We start from the raw sequence: 20,044 nt of genomic DNA, 5'->3' as shown, positions 1-20,044 counted from the left end.
GCCAAAGCGGTGCAGTGCTGGGATTGCCCTGAGGGAGAAATAGTGGCGGCTGGGGACTTGCCACTCCGAGATCCCAACCTGCAGCAGCGCTCTGATGTCACTCCCCTCCTGCACAAAGGTATATGGCAGGAGCTGGGAGCACATGGCCCGGGTAAGAAACCTGTTCAGCAAGTGGATGCGCCTGTTGGTGGGAGGCAGCACCTTAGTCACACCGGGGAAAGACTCGCTGAGCAGGGTCTGGCGGCGTTTGCCTGCACGGGAGGATGAGGAGGCCACTGTGGAGGGAGCTGATGAGGCCACTGAGGACTGGATGCACGGGGGGGGGGGGGGAGGATAGGGGTGGGGTGGGAGTGAGTTGCTGCCGTGCTCCTGCTGCTGGATGGGCAGGAGGGTCGGATGCTGCTGCTGCTGCTGAAATCTTTGCAGTGGCTGTCTGGGTTTGACCACTGCCTGCGCTACTGCCTGTCAGCTTCTGATACTCATACACATCCAAATGTCTGCTCTGTAAGTGGGTCTGCAGGCACGAGGTACCCAACTTGAGCAGATCGCGACCTCTGCTGAGACTGACACCGCAACTGTTGCAAATTGCACGTGTCATGTCCAGTGGGCACTTGGTGAAGTACCGCCAGACTGGGGACTTCAACCTGCTCTTTGAGCTTGAGGGCTGGGGTTTTTGGGTGCCCTCGGAGGATTGTGCCTTTTGGGTTTTAGTTGGAGGTTTGCTGCGGGTGGTGATAGCAGCTGAAGCAGCAGGCTGTGGCTCCTGCCTTCCACGCCCTGTGCTGGCCGCTTTGCTGCTGCCGCGCCTCTGCGCCAGAGACGCCTCTTCCTCCTCCGATGACAAGCTGCCTTCAACCAACTGTGCTGGTGGTACTGCTGGCACATAGGAAGGATCCACCAAGTCATCATCATCATCCACAAACATATCCTGTGAGACCGCCTCAACCAACTCCTCTACCCCAACATCCCCTGCATCACGCCCCTCTTCATCACCAGCGCCAACAACAAACTCCTCCACCTTAAACTACTCCTCCTCGCATTGCCCCGTCATGTCCACCTCAAACTGCTCCAAAACATCCCTGTAAACGCTCGCAGTCCCTAAGATGAAGAGCGAGCTCAGTGAGGGCAGGCTGGTCGATGGGGTCACCGTAACCATGGCCTTAAGTGGTGGTGGAGGCATGCTGCGGACCGGAGTGCTGGTGGTGGTGGCACTGGTCTCGCTGGTGCTGGAGGCCTGGCTGGAAACGGTGGCTTCCTGCTCCACCATCATTTCCACCACAGCCTGCGCCTGACTCTCCAGAATGGCCCGTCTCAAAGATGGGCACAATGCGCTGCTGTTGCGCCTCTGCTCCCTCCTCCACAACTCTGCGGTCAGTGGCTGGCGGCGGACCAGTCCCAGACCTGCTGCTGCTGGCAGTGGCTCCTGCAATGGCGCTGCCTCTCCTGGTGGTGCCTCGCCCTCTACCTCTGCCAGTCATTGTGCACTATACAAATACAGTAAAAAAAAAATGTAGAAGAGGGCGGGAAAGGGTGTAAATTTTAATAACGTCTGTGTTGTTGGTGACTTGGTGGTGACTAGTAGTAGTAGTAGTAGTAGTAGCAGTACGCACGCAGGTAACTAAGACATCCCTAGCGTACTACACAATAACTAAGTCGTGCGGCAGACAGTTGGTGACAATTACAATCGGTCACACATGGTCAGACGCAATCAATCAATCAATAGGCTCGGGTGGGTGACAGTCACAGGTCACTCACAACGGATGCTGGTGGTGGCCTGTGATCTAACTATTATTTATTTATTACACACTACAGATGCTAATTAAATCACACACTAACAGTGTGAAAAAATTGAACGGGTGCTAGTAGTAGTAGTAGAAGTAGACAGTAGTAGTACGCACGCACGCAGGTAAATAAGAAATCCCTAGCGTACTAAAATAACTAAGTCGTGCGGCAGACAGTTGGTGACAATTACAATCGGTCACACACGGTCAGACGCAATCAATCAATAGGCTCGGGCAGATGACTGTCTGTCACAGATCACAACGGATGTTTGCTGGCCTGTACACAGTCAGTAACTAACTAACACAGTACTGAAACTAATAAACTAACAGACTACAGCAGTACTAAATAATTAAATGAACTAGTACTAGTACACAACTAACTACAATCCCTAACCTACCTAAGCTAGTAGTAGGCTAAGGCTGCCCTAGGCTAGCAGGCCTAGCCTGCACACAGAGACTAACACTAGCCTAGCACAGTATACACTATACACTAGCTGACTAAAAACAATCAAAATACTAGCTAACTATATAAGACTACAATCAATGTGTTCAGGAGGTGAATAGGATGCAAAATGCTGGGTTTAGCAGTGGAATGCACAGCACTGGAGAATCTCTCAGTACCAGGCACAGTCACACAAGTGCGTCGCTCTGCAAGATGACCGCCGCCTTATATAGAGGAGGGGAGGGCCAGGCTCCACTCCTCTGATTGGTTGCTAGGTTTGCCAGGTCCTCGGCTGGAGGACTTGTGATTGGCTAAATGACGTCATACCCAAAGCCGAAACCGAACCCATTCGGCCATCCGGCCGAACTCAAGTGCGCACATTCGGGAACCTTTGCATTCGGATTTGGGTCGTTTTGAAATCTTCGGGTTCGCATTCGGGAAACCTGAAAAATCACCAGAATTTTTCGGGTAAACTTCGCATTCGAGGTCCTGCTGAGCACTCCTGGTCAGGGGTAGTGTTGGGCGAACAGTGTTCGCCACTGTTCGGGTTCTGCAGAACATCACCCTGTTCGGGTGATGTTCGAGTTCGGCCGAACACCTGATGGTGTTCGGCCAAACTGTTCGGCCATATGGCCGATCTAAGAGCGCATGGCCGAACGTTCCCTGAACGTTCGGCTAGCCCTGTGATTGGCCGAACGGGTCACGTGGTTCGGGTAAATAAATACCCGATCCACGTCATTTCTCCGCCATTTGTCTGTGGGTTTAGCTTTGGGTAGGCAGGCAGGGTAGTTCTCTCTCCAGCCAGGCTAGCCAGGGTCCCCCCAGTCATTGTGTCGCTGCTGGGAACAGTAGTACACCGCTCACCCACACTATATAGCATTGTGTTTACTGCCACTCTGTGTATCTGCTGGGAACAGTAGTACACTGCTCACCCTGTATAGCATTGTGCTCTGTGTCGCTGCTGGGAATAGTAGTACACCGCTCACCCACCACTGTATAGCATTGTGTTTACTGCTACTCTGTGTCTCTGCTGGGAACAGTAGTACACCGCTCACCCACCACTGTATAGCATTGTGCTCTGTGTCGCTGCTGGGAATAGTAGTACACCGCTCACCCACCACTGTATAGCATTGTGCTCTGTGTCGCTGCTGGGAACAGTAGTACACCGCTCACCCACCACTGTATAGCATTGTGCTCTGTGTCGCTGCTGGGAACAGTAGTACACCGCTCACCCACCACTGTATAGCATTGTGCTCTGTGTCGCTGCTGGGAATAGTAGTACACCGCTCACCCACCACTGTATAGCATTGTGCTCTGTGTCGCTGCTGGGAACAGTAGTACACCGCTCACCCACCACTGTATAGCATTGTGCTCTGTGCCGCTGCTGGTAATAGTAGTACACCGCTCACCCACCACTGTATAGCATTGTGCTCTGTGTCGCTGCTGGGAACAGTAGTACACCGCTCACCCACCACTGCTCACCCACCACTGTATAGCATTGTGCTCTGTGTCGCTGCTGGGAACAGTAGTACACCGCTCCCCCACACTATATAGCATTGTGTTTACTGCCACTCTGTGTCTCTGCTGGGAACAGTAGTACACCGCTCACCCGCCACTGTATAGCATTGTGCTCTGTGTCGCTGCTGAGAATAGTAGTACACCGCTCACCCACCACTGTATAGCATTGTGCTCTGTGTCGCTTCTGGGAACAGTAGTACACCGCTCACCCACCACTGTATAGCATTGTGCTCTGTGTCGCTGCTGGGAACAGTAGTACACCGCTCACCCACCACTGTATAGCATTGTGCTCTGTGTCGCTGCTGGGAATAGTAGTACACCGCTCACCCACCACTGTATAGCATTGTGCTCTGTGTCGCTGCTGGGAACAGTAGTACACCGCTCACCCACCACTGTATAGCATTGTGCTCTGTGCCGCTGCTGGTAATAGTAGTACACCGCTCACCCACCACTGTATAGCATTGTGCTCTGTGTCGCTGCTGGGAACAGTAGTACACCGCTCACCCACCACTGTATAGCATTGTGCTCTGTGTCGCTGCTGGGAATAGTAGTACACCGCTCACCCACCACTGTATAGCATTGTGCTCTGTGTCGCTGCTGGGAACAGTAGTACACCGCTCCCCCACACTATATAGCATTGTGTTTACTTCCACTCTGTGTCTCTGCTGGGAACAGTAGTACACCGCTCACCCGCCACTGTATAGCATTGTGCTCTGTGTCGCTGCTGAGAATAGTAGTACACCGCTCACCCACCACTGTATAGCATTGTGCTCTGTGTCGCTGCTGGGAACAGTAGTACACCGCTCACCCACCATTGTATAGTATTGTGTTTACTGCCACTCTGTGTCTCTGCTGGGAACAGTAGTACACCATTCACCCGCCACTGTATAGCATTTCTGTACTGCCACTGTACTGCTGCCAGTCAGCATGTACTTTAAGGATAAGCCTGGGTTGTTGTGTCTCAAAGCGTGGCCTTCTCCTCCTGCGCCGCCCTCCTCCTGTTCCATCACGTGTGCTGCTGCTGGGTTAGCGTTACCGGTCCCTTTTCCTGGAACCTCTCATCTGTATAACATTTATGACTGCATGCCGACAAAACGCATGTTACCTGTGCAAAGAAAACAGACATTTCCCGCATTTAAAAGACAGTTTTCCCTTTGAAACTTTAAAATCGATTTTCTCAAAAACTATAAGCTCTTTTTGCTAATTTTTTTCCTCCTCTTGTACCCACTCGCAAGGTGCACATACCCTGTAAATTTGGGGTATGTAGCATGTAAGGAGGCTTTAAAAAACACGAAAGTTCGGGTCCCCATTGACTTCCATTATGTTCGGAGTTCGGCTCGAACACCCGAACATCGCGGCCATGTTCGGCCTGTTCGGCCCGAACATCTAGATGTTCGCCCAACACTAGTCAGGGGTATACAGTGATGTGAAAAACTATTTGCCCCCTTCCTGATTTCTTATTCTTTTGCATGTTTGTCACACTTAAATGTTTCTGCTCATCAAAAACCGTTGAATATTAGTCAAAGATAACATAATTGAACACAAAATGCAGTTTTAAATGATGGTTTTTATTATTTAGTGAGAAAAAAAAACTCCAAATCTACATGGCCCTGTGTGAAAAAGTGATTGCCCCCCTTGTTTAAATATAACTTAACTGTGGTTTATCACACCTGAGTTCACTTTCTGTAGTCACCCTCAGGCCTGATTACTGCCACACCTGTTTCAATCAAGAAATCACTTAAATAGGGGCTATCTGACACAGAGAAGTAGACCAAAAGCACCTCAAAAGCTAGACATTATGCCAAGATCCAAAGAAATTCAGGAACAAATGAGAACTAAAGTAATTGAGATCTATCAGTCTGGTAAAGGTTATAAAGCCATTCCTAAAGCTTTGGGACTCCAGCGAACCACAGTGAGAGCCTAATGGCAAAAACATGGAACAGCGATGAACCTTCCCAGGAGTGGCCGGCCGACCAAAATTACCCCAAGAGCGCAGAGAAAACTCATCCGAGAGGCCAAAAAAGACCCCAGGACAACATCTAAAGAACTGCAGGCCTCACTTGCCTCAATTAAGGTCAGTGTTCACGACTCCACCATAAGAAAGAGACTGAGCAAAAACGGCCTGCATGGCAGATATCCAAGGCGCAAAACACTTTTAAGCAAAAAGAGCATTAAGGCTCGTCTAAATTTTGCTAAAAAACATCTCAATAATTGCCAAGACTTTTGGGAAAATACCTTGTGGACCGACGAGACAAAAGTTGAACTTTTTAGAAGGTGCTTGTCCCGTTACATCTGGCGTAGAAGTAACACAGCATTTCAGCAAAAGAACATCATACCAACAGTAAAATATGGTGGTGGTAGTGTGATGGTCTGGGGTTGTTTTGCTGCTTCAGGACCTGGAAGGCTTGCTGTGATAGATGGAACCATGAATTCTACTGTCTACCAAAAAATCCTGAAGGAGAATGTCCAGCCATCTGTTTGTCAATTCAAGCTGAAGCGATCTTGGGTGCTGCAGCAGGACAATGACCCAAAACACACCAGCAAATCCACCTCTGAATGGCTGAAGAAAAACAAAATGAAGACTTTGGAGTGGCCTAGTCAAAGTCCTGACCTGAATCCTATTGAGATGTTGTGGCATGACCTTAAAAAGGCGGTTTATGCTAGAAAACCCTCAAATAAAACTGAATTACAACAATTCTGCAAAGATGAGTGGGCCAAAATTCCTCCAGACGATGTAAAAGACTTGTTGCAAGTTATCGCAAACGCTTGATTGCAGTTATTGCTGCTAAGGGTGGCCCAACCAGTTATTAGGTTCAGGGGGCAATTTCTTTTTCACACAGGGCCATGTAGGTTTGGAGTTTTTTTTCTCACTAAATAATAAAAAACCATCATTTAAAACTTACGCTAACCTGTACCTGGGGGAGTGGGAACGAAGGGTTTTTTCAGATGAGGGCCTCTCTGTGTATCTGTGCCACATTCTCGCGTGGCACAGGTACATAGACGACAACCTCGTCTTGTGGTCTGGAGGCCCTGCCGCACTTGACGAGTTCGTTGGATTATTGAATAGGAATGATCGCAACTTGTGTTTCACTCTACAGTGGCATGCGCAAACATTGCCATTTCTAGATGTGAAAATAAATCTAGATGAACATGGATATATCTACACTAATTTATATCGCAAAGAGACGTCAACGAACTCGTTACTGCGTGCAGATAGCTTCCATCCCAGACATACCGTTCGAGGGATCCCTATGGGGCAATACTTGAGAGTAAAACGTAATTGCTCTAGAGAAATGGACTTTCAGGATGAAGCCAATGACCTTAGGAGGAGGTTCCACGCACGAGGTTATTCAGATAAACCACTGAAACGGGCGTTCCATAGAGCCCAAACTACTGATCGCAGTAAACTGTTGAGAGGGGGGGGCTCTCGAGGGAGTGAGTCCCCATTCCCACGTTTTTGCACACAATTTTGTGCACAAAGTGATCGGGTGGAGAAGATCCTCAAACGCCATTGGCATATCCTGACCAATGACCCCAAACTAAATGGGGTGGTCTCAGATTTGCCACAGATAGCCTACCGTCGGGCGCCATCCATTCGTGACCGATTGGTCAGGAGTCACTTCCAGGGGCAGGACAGTCTCCGTAAACACTGTGGTGTGAAAGGCACATACAGTTGCGGGGGCTGTACAATGTGCCGATACATTAGGGTAGGGAAAACAGTCTTGCTGCCGGATGGGGGGACCTGGGAACTCAATCATTTCGTTAACTGTGCCACCATTCTGGTGGTATACCTTTTGGTATGCCCATGTGGAGCTTTCTACGTGGGCAAAACCAAAAATGAATTTAGGACACGTATGTCCCAGCATATCAATAGTATTGTGACAAAGAGTGCCACTGCTGTTCCCACTCCGGTAGCGAGACATTTTAGAGCCAAACAGGGATGCAGTCATGACCGACTACGGTTTATCGGTCTAGACCGCATCCATAAAACAATCAGAGGTGGCAATTTTGACCGCCTCTTGCTGCAGAAGGAGCAGAGGTGGATTTTTGATCTACGGGCAACAGACCCACCAGGTCTGAATGAATCTATCAGTTATGCCCCATTTTTGCCCCTCTAGGTTGCTGGGCGCACTGTGTGGTGAGGTGGGGGTGGGAGCTTGCTGCTATCCGCCTGTGGGCTGGGGCTGTGGGAGTTTTTGGTGCTGTGTTCCACCACCCGAGATTCCGCTACGGACAGTTTTGATTTAGTACTTATGATTATAATTTGTGTATCCAGTAGTTTACGGATACATGGTAGGTGACACTATGTGATTTGTCGCCACCCGTTTTTCTTTTTTCTTTCTTTGTCTCCTCATATTGGAGATTTATATTTATGCGGGCAATATATTCTGAACCTCTTCTAGTTTAATACTTACGTGTTGCTCTTTGCACATATATGTGGTTGTTGGATGTTGTCTGTGCGGGTTGTCTGCAGTGCGGTGCGCCGCCGGCTCCCCCCGCCCCGCCCCCCCCCCCCCTTCCTGTCTCGGCGTCTCCTGGATGAGGTCCTTCTGGCCTCTTTTCCGGGCGGGCGCGGGTCTGTGGGGGGGGGGGGGGGGGCGGGGCGGGGGGTTGTGTTGGGTGCCGCTTCCGTGGACGCCCGGGCAGCAATATGTAGTTTTGGGCTGATGCTTCCTCCTGGTCGCATGGGCTGCTGTGCCTGCCCTCCCCCGCCCCGGGTTGGAGCGACGTTGCTGGTCTCTCCTCTGTCCCTCCTTGTGGGGGCTGGGCCGGGGGCGGGCGGTCTCCGCGCGCTGCGATTGGCTGGATGCCCCTACATAGTAGTGGAAGGAAGTTGTATGTTGTTGTAAGCTCTGCACCACGCCCACCTGAGGAAACCGGAAGTGTCCGGTGAAACATGTCGTGGGCTAGCGTGGTTTGCCTGGCGTGTGTTTGATGTCTCCCCCGCTGCTCCTCACTGCTCCTCACTTTCCTCTGGACTACAATTGTCACTCTGACTCACCCCAGTGACGCTTTGCTCACCACACAGCCTGTGACCTGACGAGAAGTCGATCTTCCTGGGACATCATACATCATTGGCTGTATCTGCAGGACTCCTAGAAGCCGGACACCAACAATTTGGTATTGTATCTCACAATTTGGTTGATGCCATGTGAATTATGCAGCTGCCAACTTGCCTTGTCGGATGATACTGTGACTTTTCACATACTTCTGTGCTTCTGCCTATCTGCCATGCCTGTTGGTATGTGCATCATGCAGCTGTGACTCACCACTTATCAGTGTCGGCTTGCTTTGCTGGGGGACTCTGGGACACCTTTCAGAGGTGGTGATCTCACTAAACCTGCTTTGCCATTCCACTACTAACATTGCCTGCAGTCCGATTCGTTGGATGTCTTGGAGGCACCCATTAGAGACTGTGCCTCTGCTAACCTGCCATGTCACTTTGCTACCTAAAACTGCTTACACCTACTGCTGTGTGGTGCATATTGAGGTCTGTTTTTTGCTCCTTCCAGTCGCTTAAGTTACATGAATAAACAGTGTTTGCTGGAACCAACTAAACCACCAATAGGTGATCTGCTTATATAGAGAAGAAAACTGGCTACTCTATTTTGATGTGCAATAATTCATCTGTAACGGACACATCTGAGCATCAAGGCCCATTTCACTGGTACCAGTGCTTATGATCAAAATTATGCACATGGGGAGAGGTGAGAGTCTGGAGTGAGTTTGGAGTTGTATGTGTGTGTGTGCGGGTTGATGCGATCTACTACGTCAGGTTTTTTAAAAAAACTTTTTCATTTTTGTATACTGCAATCAATAAAATTATGATATTTTAATGAGATAAACGGTGTTTTTTTGATGTCTCTGGGATATACGCCCTCTTTTTCGCTTCTCCAAAGGTTTTATTACATCATTTAAAACTGCATTTTGTGTTCAACTATGCTATCTTTGACTAATAGTTAACGGTTTTTAATGAGCAGAAACATTTAAGTGTGACAAACATGCAAAAGAATAAGAAATCAGGAAGGGGGCAAATAGTTTTTCACATCACTGTATGTGCCCAGCATATATAGCCAGAGGTATATGTGCCCAATATATGTAGCCAGGGGTATATGTGCCCAGTATATGTAGGCAGGGGTATATGTGCCCAGTATATGTAGGCAGGGGTATATGTGCCCAGTATATGTAGGCAGGGGTATATGTGCCCAGTATATGTAGGCAGGGGTATATGTGCCCAGTATATGTAGGCAGGGGTATATGTGCCCAGTATATGTAGGCAGGAGTATATGTGCCCAGTATATGTAGCCAGGGGTATATGTGCCCAGTATATGTAGCCAGGGGTATATGTGCCCAGTATATGTAGCCAGGGGTATATGTGCCCAGTATATGTAGCCAGGGGTATATGTGCCCAGTATATGTAGATGGGTATATGTCCCCAGTATATGTAGACAGGGGTATATGTGCCCAGTATATGTAGGCAGGGGTATATGTGCCCAGTATATGTAGGCAGGGGTATATGTGCCCAGTATATGTAGGCAGGGGTATATGTACCCAGTCTCATTTGCTCTGATGCTGTGTGTATATCAGGAGGTCTGGTAGTTGGTTTGGCCCGATTTCGGTTTGTCTTCTAGGGGTCGTTTTCAAAGGGTGAAAATTAACCAGAATTTACCAGAATTCAATTTATGATTCAACTACACTTGCACATGCACCCTCAATTAATCTGCAAATTCCCTGATCATCTTCATCCTCTTCTCCTCACTGGTATGTTTGATCTCTAATCTGACCTGCACTCAATTTGAAACCGATTCCTTACTGCATCCATCTGGCTGTGTATGTTTGATCTCTAATCTATTGGATGTGGCTCATTGTAATTTACTAATTGCTATTGATATTCTGGCTTTTGTTTCACACTGCTGGCCTGTCTGTAATTTCAAACAAAGTTGTAACACCTACAAGTTTGTTTGACTTGCAGGAGACTCTAGTGACCCACCCCCCTGCTTAATTGTAAATTGTCTGCCAGACCATCCTCATTACTCATTTGCTCTGATGCTGTGTGTATATCAGGAGGTCTGGTAGTCGGTTAGTCTTCTAAGGGTCGTTTTCAAAGGGTGGAAATTAACCAGAATTTAACAGCAATCCAGCAGAATTCAGCTTTACACCAAGGTAACTTCCTCGACCTTTTAGCCTCACCTGCATTCCTGATCACTATCCAAACCTTACACACATTTCTTCCTCTCTCCTACTCCATGCATCTTCCACCATTCTCTACACATCTACCTCAGTCCAAACCACTGCCAGCCTCCTCACCACACAACGTAATGTACCCCTTCCCCCCTACCTTTTCCCTGGCTCACCCTTGCTTCACCCACCATATTCCTACCAACCCTTTGCCACCCCTCCACCACTACCACATGCTATTCCTCCACCTGCTTCTCCAGCTGGTCCCAGTACTTTGTCCCTTCATCCTCTACCCACCCATCCCTAGACCCCCACTGGTCCCTAAACTCCCAGCCACCCCCCTTCCAGCCCCACCGCACTCCTCTTGCATCCGCAGACCACACCATAATAATCTCATTCCCATCCATACAACCCCCAGACACCCTCTCCCTCTGTTTTGTGGTCTATGGAATGCCAGATCTGTCCGCAACAAGCTCACATCCATCCATGAGCTCTTCCTCTCCAAATCCCTCACCTTCCTCGCCCTCACAGAGACATGGCTCACCCCCTCTGACTGTACCGCAGCCGCTGCTCTCTCCTATGGGGGACTGCACCTCAGTCACACCCCCAGACCTGACAACAGGAGGAGTGGGCCTGCTTCTTTCCGCATCCTGCAACTTCCGGGTCCTATCACCGCCCCCTTCCCTGCACTTCTCATCCTTTGAGGCCCATGCAATCCGCCTTTACAAACCTCTCCCAGCCATCATTGCGTTACTATATCACCCCCCATCTGCTCCAACTTCACTCTTCCTGGACAACCTGGCCTCCTGGATCCCCCACATCCTGCCATCTGACCTCCCCACTATCATACTCGGGGATTTCAACTTACCTATCGATGAGCCTATCTCCACTGCTCCCAAGCAGCTACTCTCCCTCACCAAATCCCTTGGTCTCTCTCAGCACACAAATTCCCCCACCCACCGCGCTGGTCATACTCTTGACCTCATATTCTCAAAGTCCACCTCCCTCAGCACCTTTCCCTATTTCCGACCATCACCTCCTCACCTTCACCATCTCCCCATCAACAACTTCTCTCCTCACCCCTCAGCCTGGTCGATGGCAGAGAGACCTACGTAATCTCAGCCCAAATGTTCTAGCAAGTCCCGTTCTCTCCCTCTCCTCCCACCTCCCCACCCTCACATGCCCCAATGAAGCGGCTGCACAATATAACCTTGCCCTCTCATCTGCTTTAGATCAAGCTGCCACCTCAATCTTCCGCCCTAACAAGCCCCCCAACCCCCAACCTTGGCACAACACCCCCACACATAACCTCAGGAAAGAAACTCGAGCAGCTGAACGGAAATGGAGGAAATCACGTCTCAATTCTGACTTCCTAGATTACAAGGCCAAACTGTTACACTTCCACACTGCCCTCTCTGAGGCTAAACAAAGGTACTTTGCAGCACTGATTGAAACCCAAGCTTCCAACCCTCTACAGCTTTTTGCTACCTTTAATTCCCTCCTCAACCCCACTCCTCCCCCTCCCAGCTCCTCCCTCTCAGCCAACTACTTTGCCAACCACTTCACCACTAAAATTGCAACAATACGCAATAAAATTTCCCTCCTCCATCCTTCCCTTCCCAACGCCTCTCAGGTTGTCCCCTTGCCTTCCCTCCTAGCTGCTCCCCTGTCTCATCCACCCCTTGCCTCTTTTGCGCCTGCCACCATTGATGAAGTCAGCCTGCTGCTAGCAGCTTCCCTCCTCCCCACATCCTCTCCCTGTGATCCGGTACCCGCAAATACTCTTTGTCCCCACTTCCCTGACCTGGCCCCAGTCCTCACCTCCTTGTTCAATCTCTCCCTTTCCACAGGCACCTACCCCAAAGCATTCAAACAGGCCACTGTACTTCCCCTGCTGGAAAACCCCTCACTCGACCCATCCCTACCCTCAAACTACCGCCCTATCTCTCTCCTTCCCTATGCTTCTAAACTCCTCGAACACCTAGTCCACCAACGCATTACCCAATACATCAACACCAATACCCTACTTGACCCCCTACAGTCTGGATTCCGACCTGCACACTCAACTGAAACAGCCCTCGCCAAGGTGGTCAACGACCTTACCCTTGCTAGGGCCAAAGGCAGTTATTCCATCCTGCTCCTCCTTGACCTCTCCGCAGCATTTGACACTGTTGACCACCCCCTCCTCCTCCAATCACTACAGTCCATGGGCATCCAAGGTCTTGCCTTGGCCTGGATCTCCTCCTACCTATCCAATCGCTCCTTCACCACTTCCTTCAATGGCTCCTCCTTAACCCCTGCCCCCCTCTCAGTTGGGGTCCCCCAGGGCTCTGTTCTAGGCCCCCTTCTTTTCTCCATATACACTTCCTCAATTGGCAAGCTTATCTCCTCCCTGGGCTTCAAATACCACCTTTATGCCGATGACACTCAGATTTACCTCCATACCCCCGATCTCTCATCCACCACCATAAACAAGGTCTCCTCGTGTCTCTCAGCAATTTCCTCCTGGATGTCAGCTAGGTTCCTGAAGCTTAACATAGACAAAACTGAGCTCCTGATCTTTCCACCCCATGCTGCTGCACCCCTCCCAGATTTCCACCTCACAAATCGACAACACAACCATTCACCCTACCTCCCAGGCCCGCTGTCTGGGTGTCACCTTGGACTCTGACTTCTCCTTCATCCCACACATCCAAAACATCACCCGAGCCTGCAATTTCCACCTCCGTAATATCTCCAAGATCCACCCCTTCTTAACCCCGGACACGACCAAACTGCTCATCCATGCCCTCATCATCTCCCACCTTGATTACTGTAACTCCCTCCTTGCTGGCCTCCCCTTGAAATGCACTGCCCCCCTTCAATCAGTGATGAACGCGGCTGCAATACTCATCCATTCTTCGCACCGCTCTGCATCCACATCTCCCCTTTGTGAATCCCTGCACTGGCTCCCTATCCGTTTCAGGATAAGTTTCAAGATTCTATGCCTGGCGTATAAATCTGTGCACAAAACCTGCCCTACCTACATCTTGGAGCTTGTTTACAGGTATACACCAGGTCGCCCCCTCCGATCCTCCAACTACCTTCGCCTCACCACCCCACGCATTTCACACTCCCATGCCCGCCTTCAGGATTTCTCAAGAGCTGCCCCCACCCTCTGCAATGCCCTTCCACCACCCATCAGACTTGCTCCCTCTTTCAACACATTCAAGCAAGCCCTCAAAACCCACCTCTTTATGATGGTCTACCCACCTCCTACCACACAGTAACTCTCTACTGAATATTTAACAGCCCCACCTAGTGTTTCCACCCAACCCTTTATATTGTAAGCCTCTGGCAGGGTCCTCCATTCCCTAGTGTAATCTACAGGATTGTGTGCTCCTGTCCTATGACAGCCTGTACTTGTATTACAGGGCCTACCTAACCAGCCAATATCACACGATCATGTATTTTGAACAATTTGCATGTATAACTTTGTTCTATGTTGTATAACCTTATGTCTGTCATCCTTGTATCATTGCATATATTTATTGTCCAGCGCTGCGTGATATGTTGGCGCTTTATAAATAATAATAATAATAATATATGTAGTCAGGGGTATATGTGCCCAGTATATGCAGGCAGTGGTATATGTCCCAGTATTTGTAGGCAGGGTAATATGTGCCCAGTATATGTAGGCAGGGTAATATGTGCCCAGTATATGTAGGCAGGTGTATATGTGCCCAGTATATGTAGTCAGGGGGTATATGTGCCCAGTATATATGTAGTCAGGGGTATATGTCCCCAGAATAGGTAGTCAGGTGTCCCCCCAGCATGAGGGGAGCAGCGCAGTGGAAGGAGAGCTGTGGGATAAGCGGGGAAGGGGGGGGGCATCTCCCCCCTCCTTCCCTCACCTTAGGGCTCTCCATCCCTCGCTCTCCCCTCCAGAACTAATGTGCGGGCAGCCGGCAGGACTTACCTCTCCTCGTTCCGGCGCGAGCACTCTACTGCCGCTAGTCTGGTCTGGTCTAGACCAGAGCAGCGGCACGCAGATCCGGCGCCAAAACGAGGAAGAGGTAAGTCCCGTTATACAACTATTGCTGGCACAGAACATCTATTTATAGTTAGCAGCACCTAGAAATGTATTATCCTGTAGCACCTTCTACTTGTTTATATATTTTTATTAATTTTTTTTTTCTAGCTAAAAGATCGGGGTATCTACAAGGCGGTTGGAGAATTTGACATCTTGATTGATTATATTGAAGAATATCTTATGTCCAGGAAAAAATAGAGGACTATTCTGTCATTGTTGCAATGTTTTAAAATTTTCAACAAAATAATGGACAGGACAAAGTGAATGTGCTAAGTAAAGCAACTCACCTAATTAATCAGCTTACTGGTGGGAGCTGAAATCTGATTGCTAGACATTGCTGCAGTTTGCATATCATAATTGCTATTTGTTATGTTTTGATTTTTGTTTTTTTTAATATTCATTTAATTATAAAATATAGTATAAAATACAACATTTGTATGAAGAAATTGGTTTGGTTATTGGAATAGGTTTGCACTGGTTTGCATATTAACCACTTCCCTACCACGCTATTTTGTGCTGATCGGTGCTGCGTGGGCTCACCAGCCCGCAGCACCGATCAGCTAGCAGCCAGGCCGATCAGACTTCCCCCCTTTTTTCCCCACTAGGGGGATGTCCTGCTGGGGGGGTCTGAATGCCGCCGGCTGCTTGCGCTTGCGGGGGGGGGGGGGGCTCTTCAAAGCCCCCCTCCGCAGCGCTTCCTGGCCTCCTTCCCCTTCCCTCCCTCTCCCTCCCCCTGTGAGCGGCGCAGGACGGATTTCCGTCCTGCGCCTGATGGGATAGGCTTTAGCCTATCAGATGCTGGTGATCCCCGGCCAATCAGAGGCCGGGGATCACCGATCTCCTCTACGGCGCTGCTGCGCAGCAGCGCCGTATACATGTAAACACCGGGGAAGGTCTTCCCCGTGTGTTTACATTTACCCTGCGAGCCACCGATCGGCTCGCAGGGTGTTCACGGAGACACCCTCCGGGAACTGACATGAAACGTCCGCTCATACGAGCGGCCGTTTCCATGTAATACACTTCAGGATTCAGGGGCGTGTATATACGCTCCGAGAATCCGGAAGTGGTTAAATGTCCAGATCAACAAGTGTTATGAAGATCAAAGCTAGTTTCAACATATACAGCATACAAAGCAAAAGAAAAAATTGTAGCTAAAGCAAGAATGTTTTGTGTGTGAAAACCCAGCCTTTTTAACTGCTAACAGTTCTGTTATACTGTAGTTGTCAGTTGTATTTAGTTAGGTAGCCAGTGAGTCATTGCTGTAATCAGAGTAGTGTAGAGGTCATCGGGGATGGGAGGTATGTTTCGCCGATATTTGGGTTGTGGTCCCTTTAAAACCCTGTATGGTCCTAGGAAGGGAGTCCGGAATTTGAAGCAGCAAGCAATTGCTGCTTGCCTGTTTTTTTTTCTCTTGTCAGGGCCGGACTCCTGGGATGGGAGGGAAGGAAGGGCGGGCCTTCCCATCCCACCTAGGTACACACCTGGTCTGTCAATAGGGCTGAGAGCCTCATGAATAATATGCAAATGTTATGTTAATGATGTACTGTATATGAGCAGCCTCACAGGCAGTCTAAAAGAGGAGTGTTGATGTGGTAGCATGCTGGCTACTGGATATCCTGTGAAGGAGGAATACTGGACTTACTGGAAGCCAAACCACACGGTGGACTGCTGTGAGTGTGGTTTTGGCCTATGGGAGATTATCCTTACTTTGAACAAACTGGACTTTTCATTACCAAAGCTGACGTAAGCTACTGTTTGTTTTCTTCATTTCTGCTGAAGTAAAGCTGTTTATGTTCTGCTGCCAAATAAACGGCCTTTGTTCTATACTTCTGTGTACTGCGTGCTGGCTGCGACCCCTCTAAACATTACAGTAGTCAGAGTGTACTGGTGGTGATTAGTGTGTGTAGTGCAGGTAGGCAGGCAGGGTCAGAGTGTACTGCTCACTTGTATTCAGCCAGCCAGTCATACACTTCAGCTACTACTTACAGACACTGCCAGTGCAGTTTATTTAGTAAGTGACATTGTGTACTGTGCCCACTGCTCACTGGTATTATTCATCTCATTAACCAGTGATACCCTTCACTTAGGTTGTGTAACGATCGGTGTAACACAGAGAGGATCTGATTACCGGTGATCTGCAGTATCACTGGGAATACAGATATATATACCAGATTATAGATGATCTGCAGTATCACCGATAATCCGATATACTAGCTAACCTCTGGACACCTGAGTAGAGTGTAGTGTTTGGTGTAACTGTAACACTAAGAGGCCTAGGCCTCAAGGCAGTAAGGAGTACTGCACGGATTCCTCCCGAAGGCCTGAACTCTCCTGGGAGGGAGGAGTTAGGCTAAGATAGGAAGGACTCTCTGATAGTGACACTCAGGAGGAGGTGTCACTAACAGGACTGGTAACCGCCTCTAACAGTAAGGTCGGTTCTCGAGGTCGGACAAGCCAGGTAGTAAACACACAGACAGATAAAGTACAGATTCAGAAGGCAGATGCGGAGTCTTAATAAACAGGCAGGGTTCGGCAACAGGGTATCAGAAATATCGAGGTACAGAATCAGGAGGCAGATGCGGAGTCTTAGGGCGAGCCGGGGTTCGGCAACAGAAATATCGAGGTACAGAATCAGAGTTCAGGAAATTAGTCAGACAAGCCAAAAGGTCATAACAGATAATCACAAACAAACTAGTACTTTAAGCTATCAACAGAATCTAGCTAAGTCAGTGCCGGATTAAGGCCAAATGGGGCCCTAAGCAAAGTAGCAGATATGGGCCCCCACTACCACCACACTGTGTGAGTCAATCGACAAATGCAGCTACCATATGCCTTCAATAGATAAATGCAGCTACCATATGCCTTCAATAGATAAATGCAGCTACCATATGCCTTCAATAGATAAATGCAGCTACCATATGCCTTCAATAGATAAATGCAGCCAACATTTGTCCCAAATTGAAAAATCCAGTCACCACGTGTCCACCAATAAACAAATGCAGGTACCGCGTGCCCCCAGTAGATGGACACAGGCCTCATGTTTCCCAATAGACAAATGCAGGCAATAAAAAAAATTGCACTACCTATTTCCACAAGGTGTGAGACAAACCAATTCACAATCCCAGCACAACCCCTTACCTAGTGCTCTATATATACACAAGTCAATCGTGCACTGATACATAAGGCTAGTGGCACACAAACATTTATACTTACCTGGGGCTTCCACCAGCCCCCTGTAGACCATGGGCTCGCTCAATGTGTGTCCAGTCCCATCTGTTCCCATGCTCTCCACCCCAGTAGTTGGGGGCTACTGCGCATGCACAGCCCTGGCCTTGCATGTGCTTGGTCACCTTCCTGTAACCAGGAGTGTTTGGCAACTGCGCAGGTACTTAAGCCTTGTAACTGCGGATGCGCAGAGCACTCACAACCATGGGAGTGAAACCAAGCATGTGCTGGGTGGTCAGCAGGAGAATGCACAGGACCAGACACAGATAAACCCTATGGACTACAGGGGGGCTGGAAGAAGCCCCAAATAAGTGTAAACTTTATTGAATTATAAATGCTTATCAGGGCTGGTTCTCTCATGAACACCTGCATCAGGCGCAGAGATTACAGGGCCAGTATGTTTGTACTGTGTCTAAACACACAGCATGCAGTCAGAGTAGGAGGAGAAGCCAGAGGAGAGCGCGTCAGGTGAAGAGGTCATCATTGGGGAAAAACAGCTTGTTGTGGTGTGTGAGGAGTCTGACAGTGAGTAAGGAGGGGGGAGGCAGGAGAGCAGCATTGGGGAAAAGCAGCGTGTTGTGCTGTGGGAGGAGTCTGACAGTGAGTGAGGAGGGGGGAGGAAGGAGAGCAGCATTGGGGAAAAGCAACTTGTGCTGTGGGAGGAGTCTGACAGTGAGTGAGGAGGGGGAGGCAGGAGAGCAGCAGTGTTTCATTTGACTTGCACAGCAGAAGAGAGGAGGTGACATTGCTGCCTTGACTGAGGAGGAATGGAGGACTGTTGAATGGTTGATAGTGAACAATTTCAATTTGTTTGTCACAGACACATATCCAGTGCATTATTGTGCTTAACAGCAGCATGTCATGTCTCAGGTTGCTGCATATGCTCCCTTACTGTCTGAGAACATTAAATGAAGCAGAGTAAATTGTTGGGTGCTGAGCGATCATTCCAAATTGTGGAATGGGGGGGGGGGGGGGGGGGGCGCATCCTCATAAGTTTGCCTCAGGCTGCAAAAAGTCTAGAACCAGCCCTGATGCTTGAGTACCATTAGTACAATTTAAAAGCGTGACAGGTTTGGAAAAAAAATATATTTTTAAGGATTATTGTACTGGTGTAAAATATAGCACACTAATAAACACATTCACTAACCAAGCACATAAAGCAAGCATCTGTACATTACACAACACATAGACATTTCAGGGGGGAGACTCAGGGCATCACTCGACTAGGTGACCGATCAAGCATCCGATTCAATAATTTTCTAATTGGATGCAAATTAGTGCCGCCACAAGCAAAAATATGTTGACTCTCATACTACATTGAGGTGGGAAAATTGGATGTGTGTATGCACCCTATAGGCAGCCACACACTTGTTGATCTTACTGTCAGATTTGATCACTTAGATCAAATCTGATAGCAATTGTCACAACATGCTGATCAGATTGCAATTTCAAATTACTTTTGTCCAAAATCAATTGAACAGAAAATTTTGATTGGGATGGGAGATCGATGCAGTGCAACACTCTGGTTTGATTAATTTTCAATAGATTTCCTGCTGAAATCTATTTAACCACTTCACCCCCCCAGTGCTAAATTTCTCCGTCCCTCTGCGCACCGCTTCACCCCCAGGGACGGAGAAAGGCGCACTTGTTTGTTTACTGGCTGGGAGTGGGCGGGGAACTCGCGCGCACACTCCAGCCAGCCAGCACAGCAGGTGACTAAATGGACGTTAGGAACAAGCATTCCTAAATCCAATTAGACTCGCCGATTGCGAATAGAATGAAGACTGCTTCAAACAGAAGCAGTCTTCATTCATAACAACGTAAAGT

The 20,044-nt window shown here is 48.9% G+C and overlaps 1 protein-coding gene across 1 annotated transcript in view; it reads left to right on the top strand.

Annotated features, from left to right (window-relative positions):
• IL10 (interleukin 10) overlaps positions 1-15,257 on the top strand; it is a 471,201-nt gene extending 455,944 nt beyond the window's left edge. The window contains exon 5 of the mRNA XM_068265593.1: positions 15,101-15,257. Within this exon, the coding sequence (XP_068121694.1) occupies positions 15,101-15,190 (90 nt within the window). The 3' untranslated portion in view covers positions 15,191-15,257. The remainder of the gene's footprint in view (positions 1-15,100) is intronic.
• The last annotated feature ends 4,787 nt before the right edge of the window (positions 15,258-20,044 follow it).

Source organism: Hyperolius riggenbachi, chromosome 2, assembly GCF_040937935.1.
Source record: "Hyperolius riggenbachi isolate aHypRig1 chromosome 2, aHypRig1.pri, whole genome shotgun sequence".
Taxonomy (NCBI): Eukaryota; Metazoa; Chordata; class Amphibia; order Anura; family Hyperoliidae; genus Hyperolius; species Hyperolius riggenbachi.
This window is presented reverse-complemented; position numbering and strand designations above follow the sequence as displayed.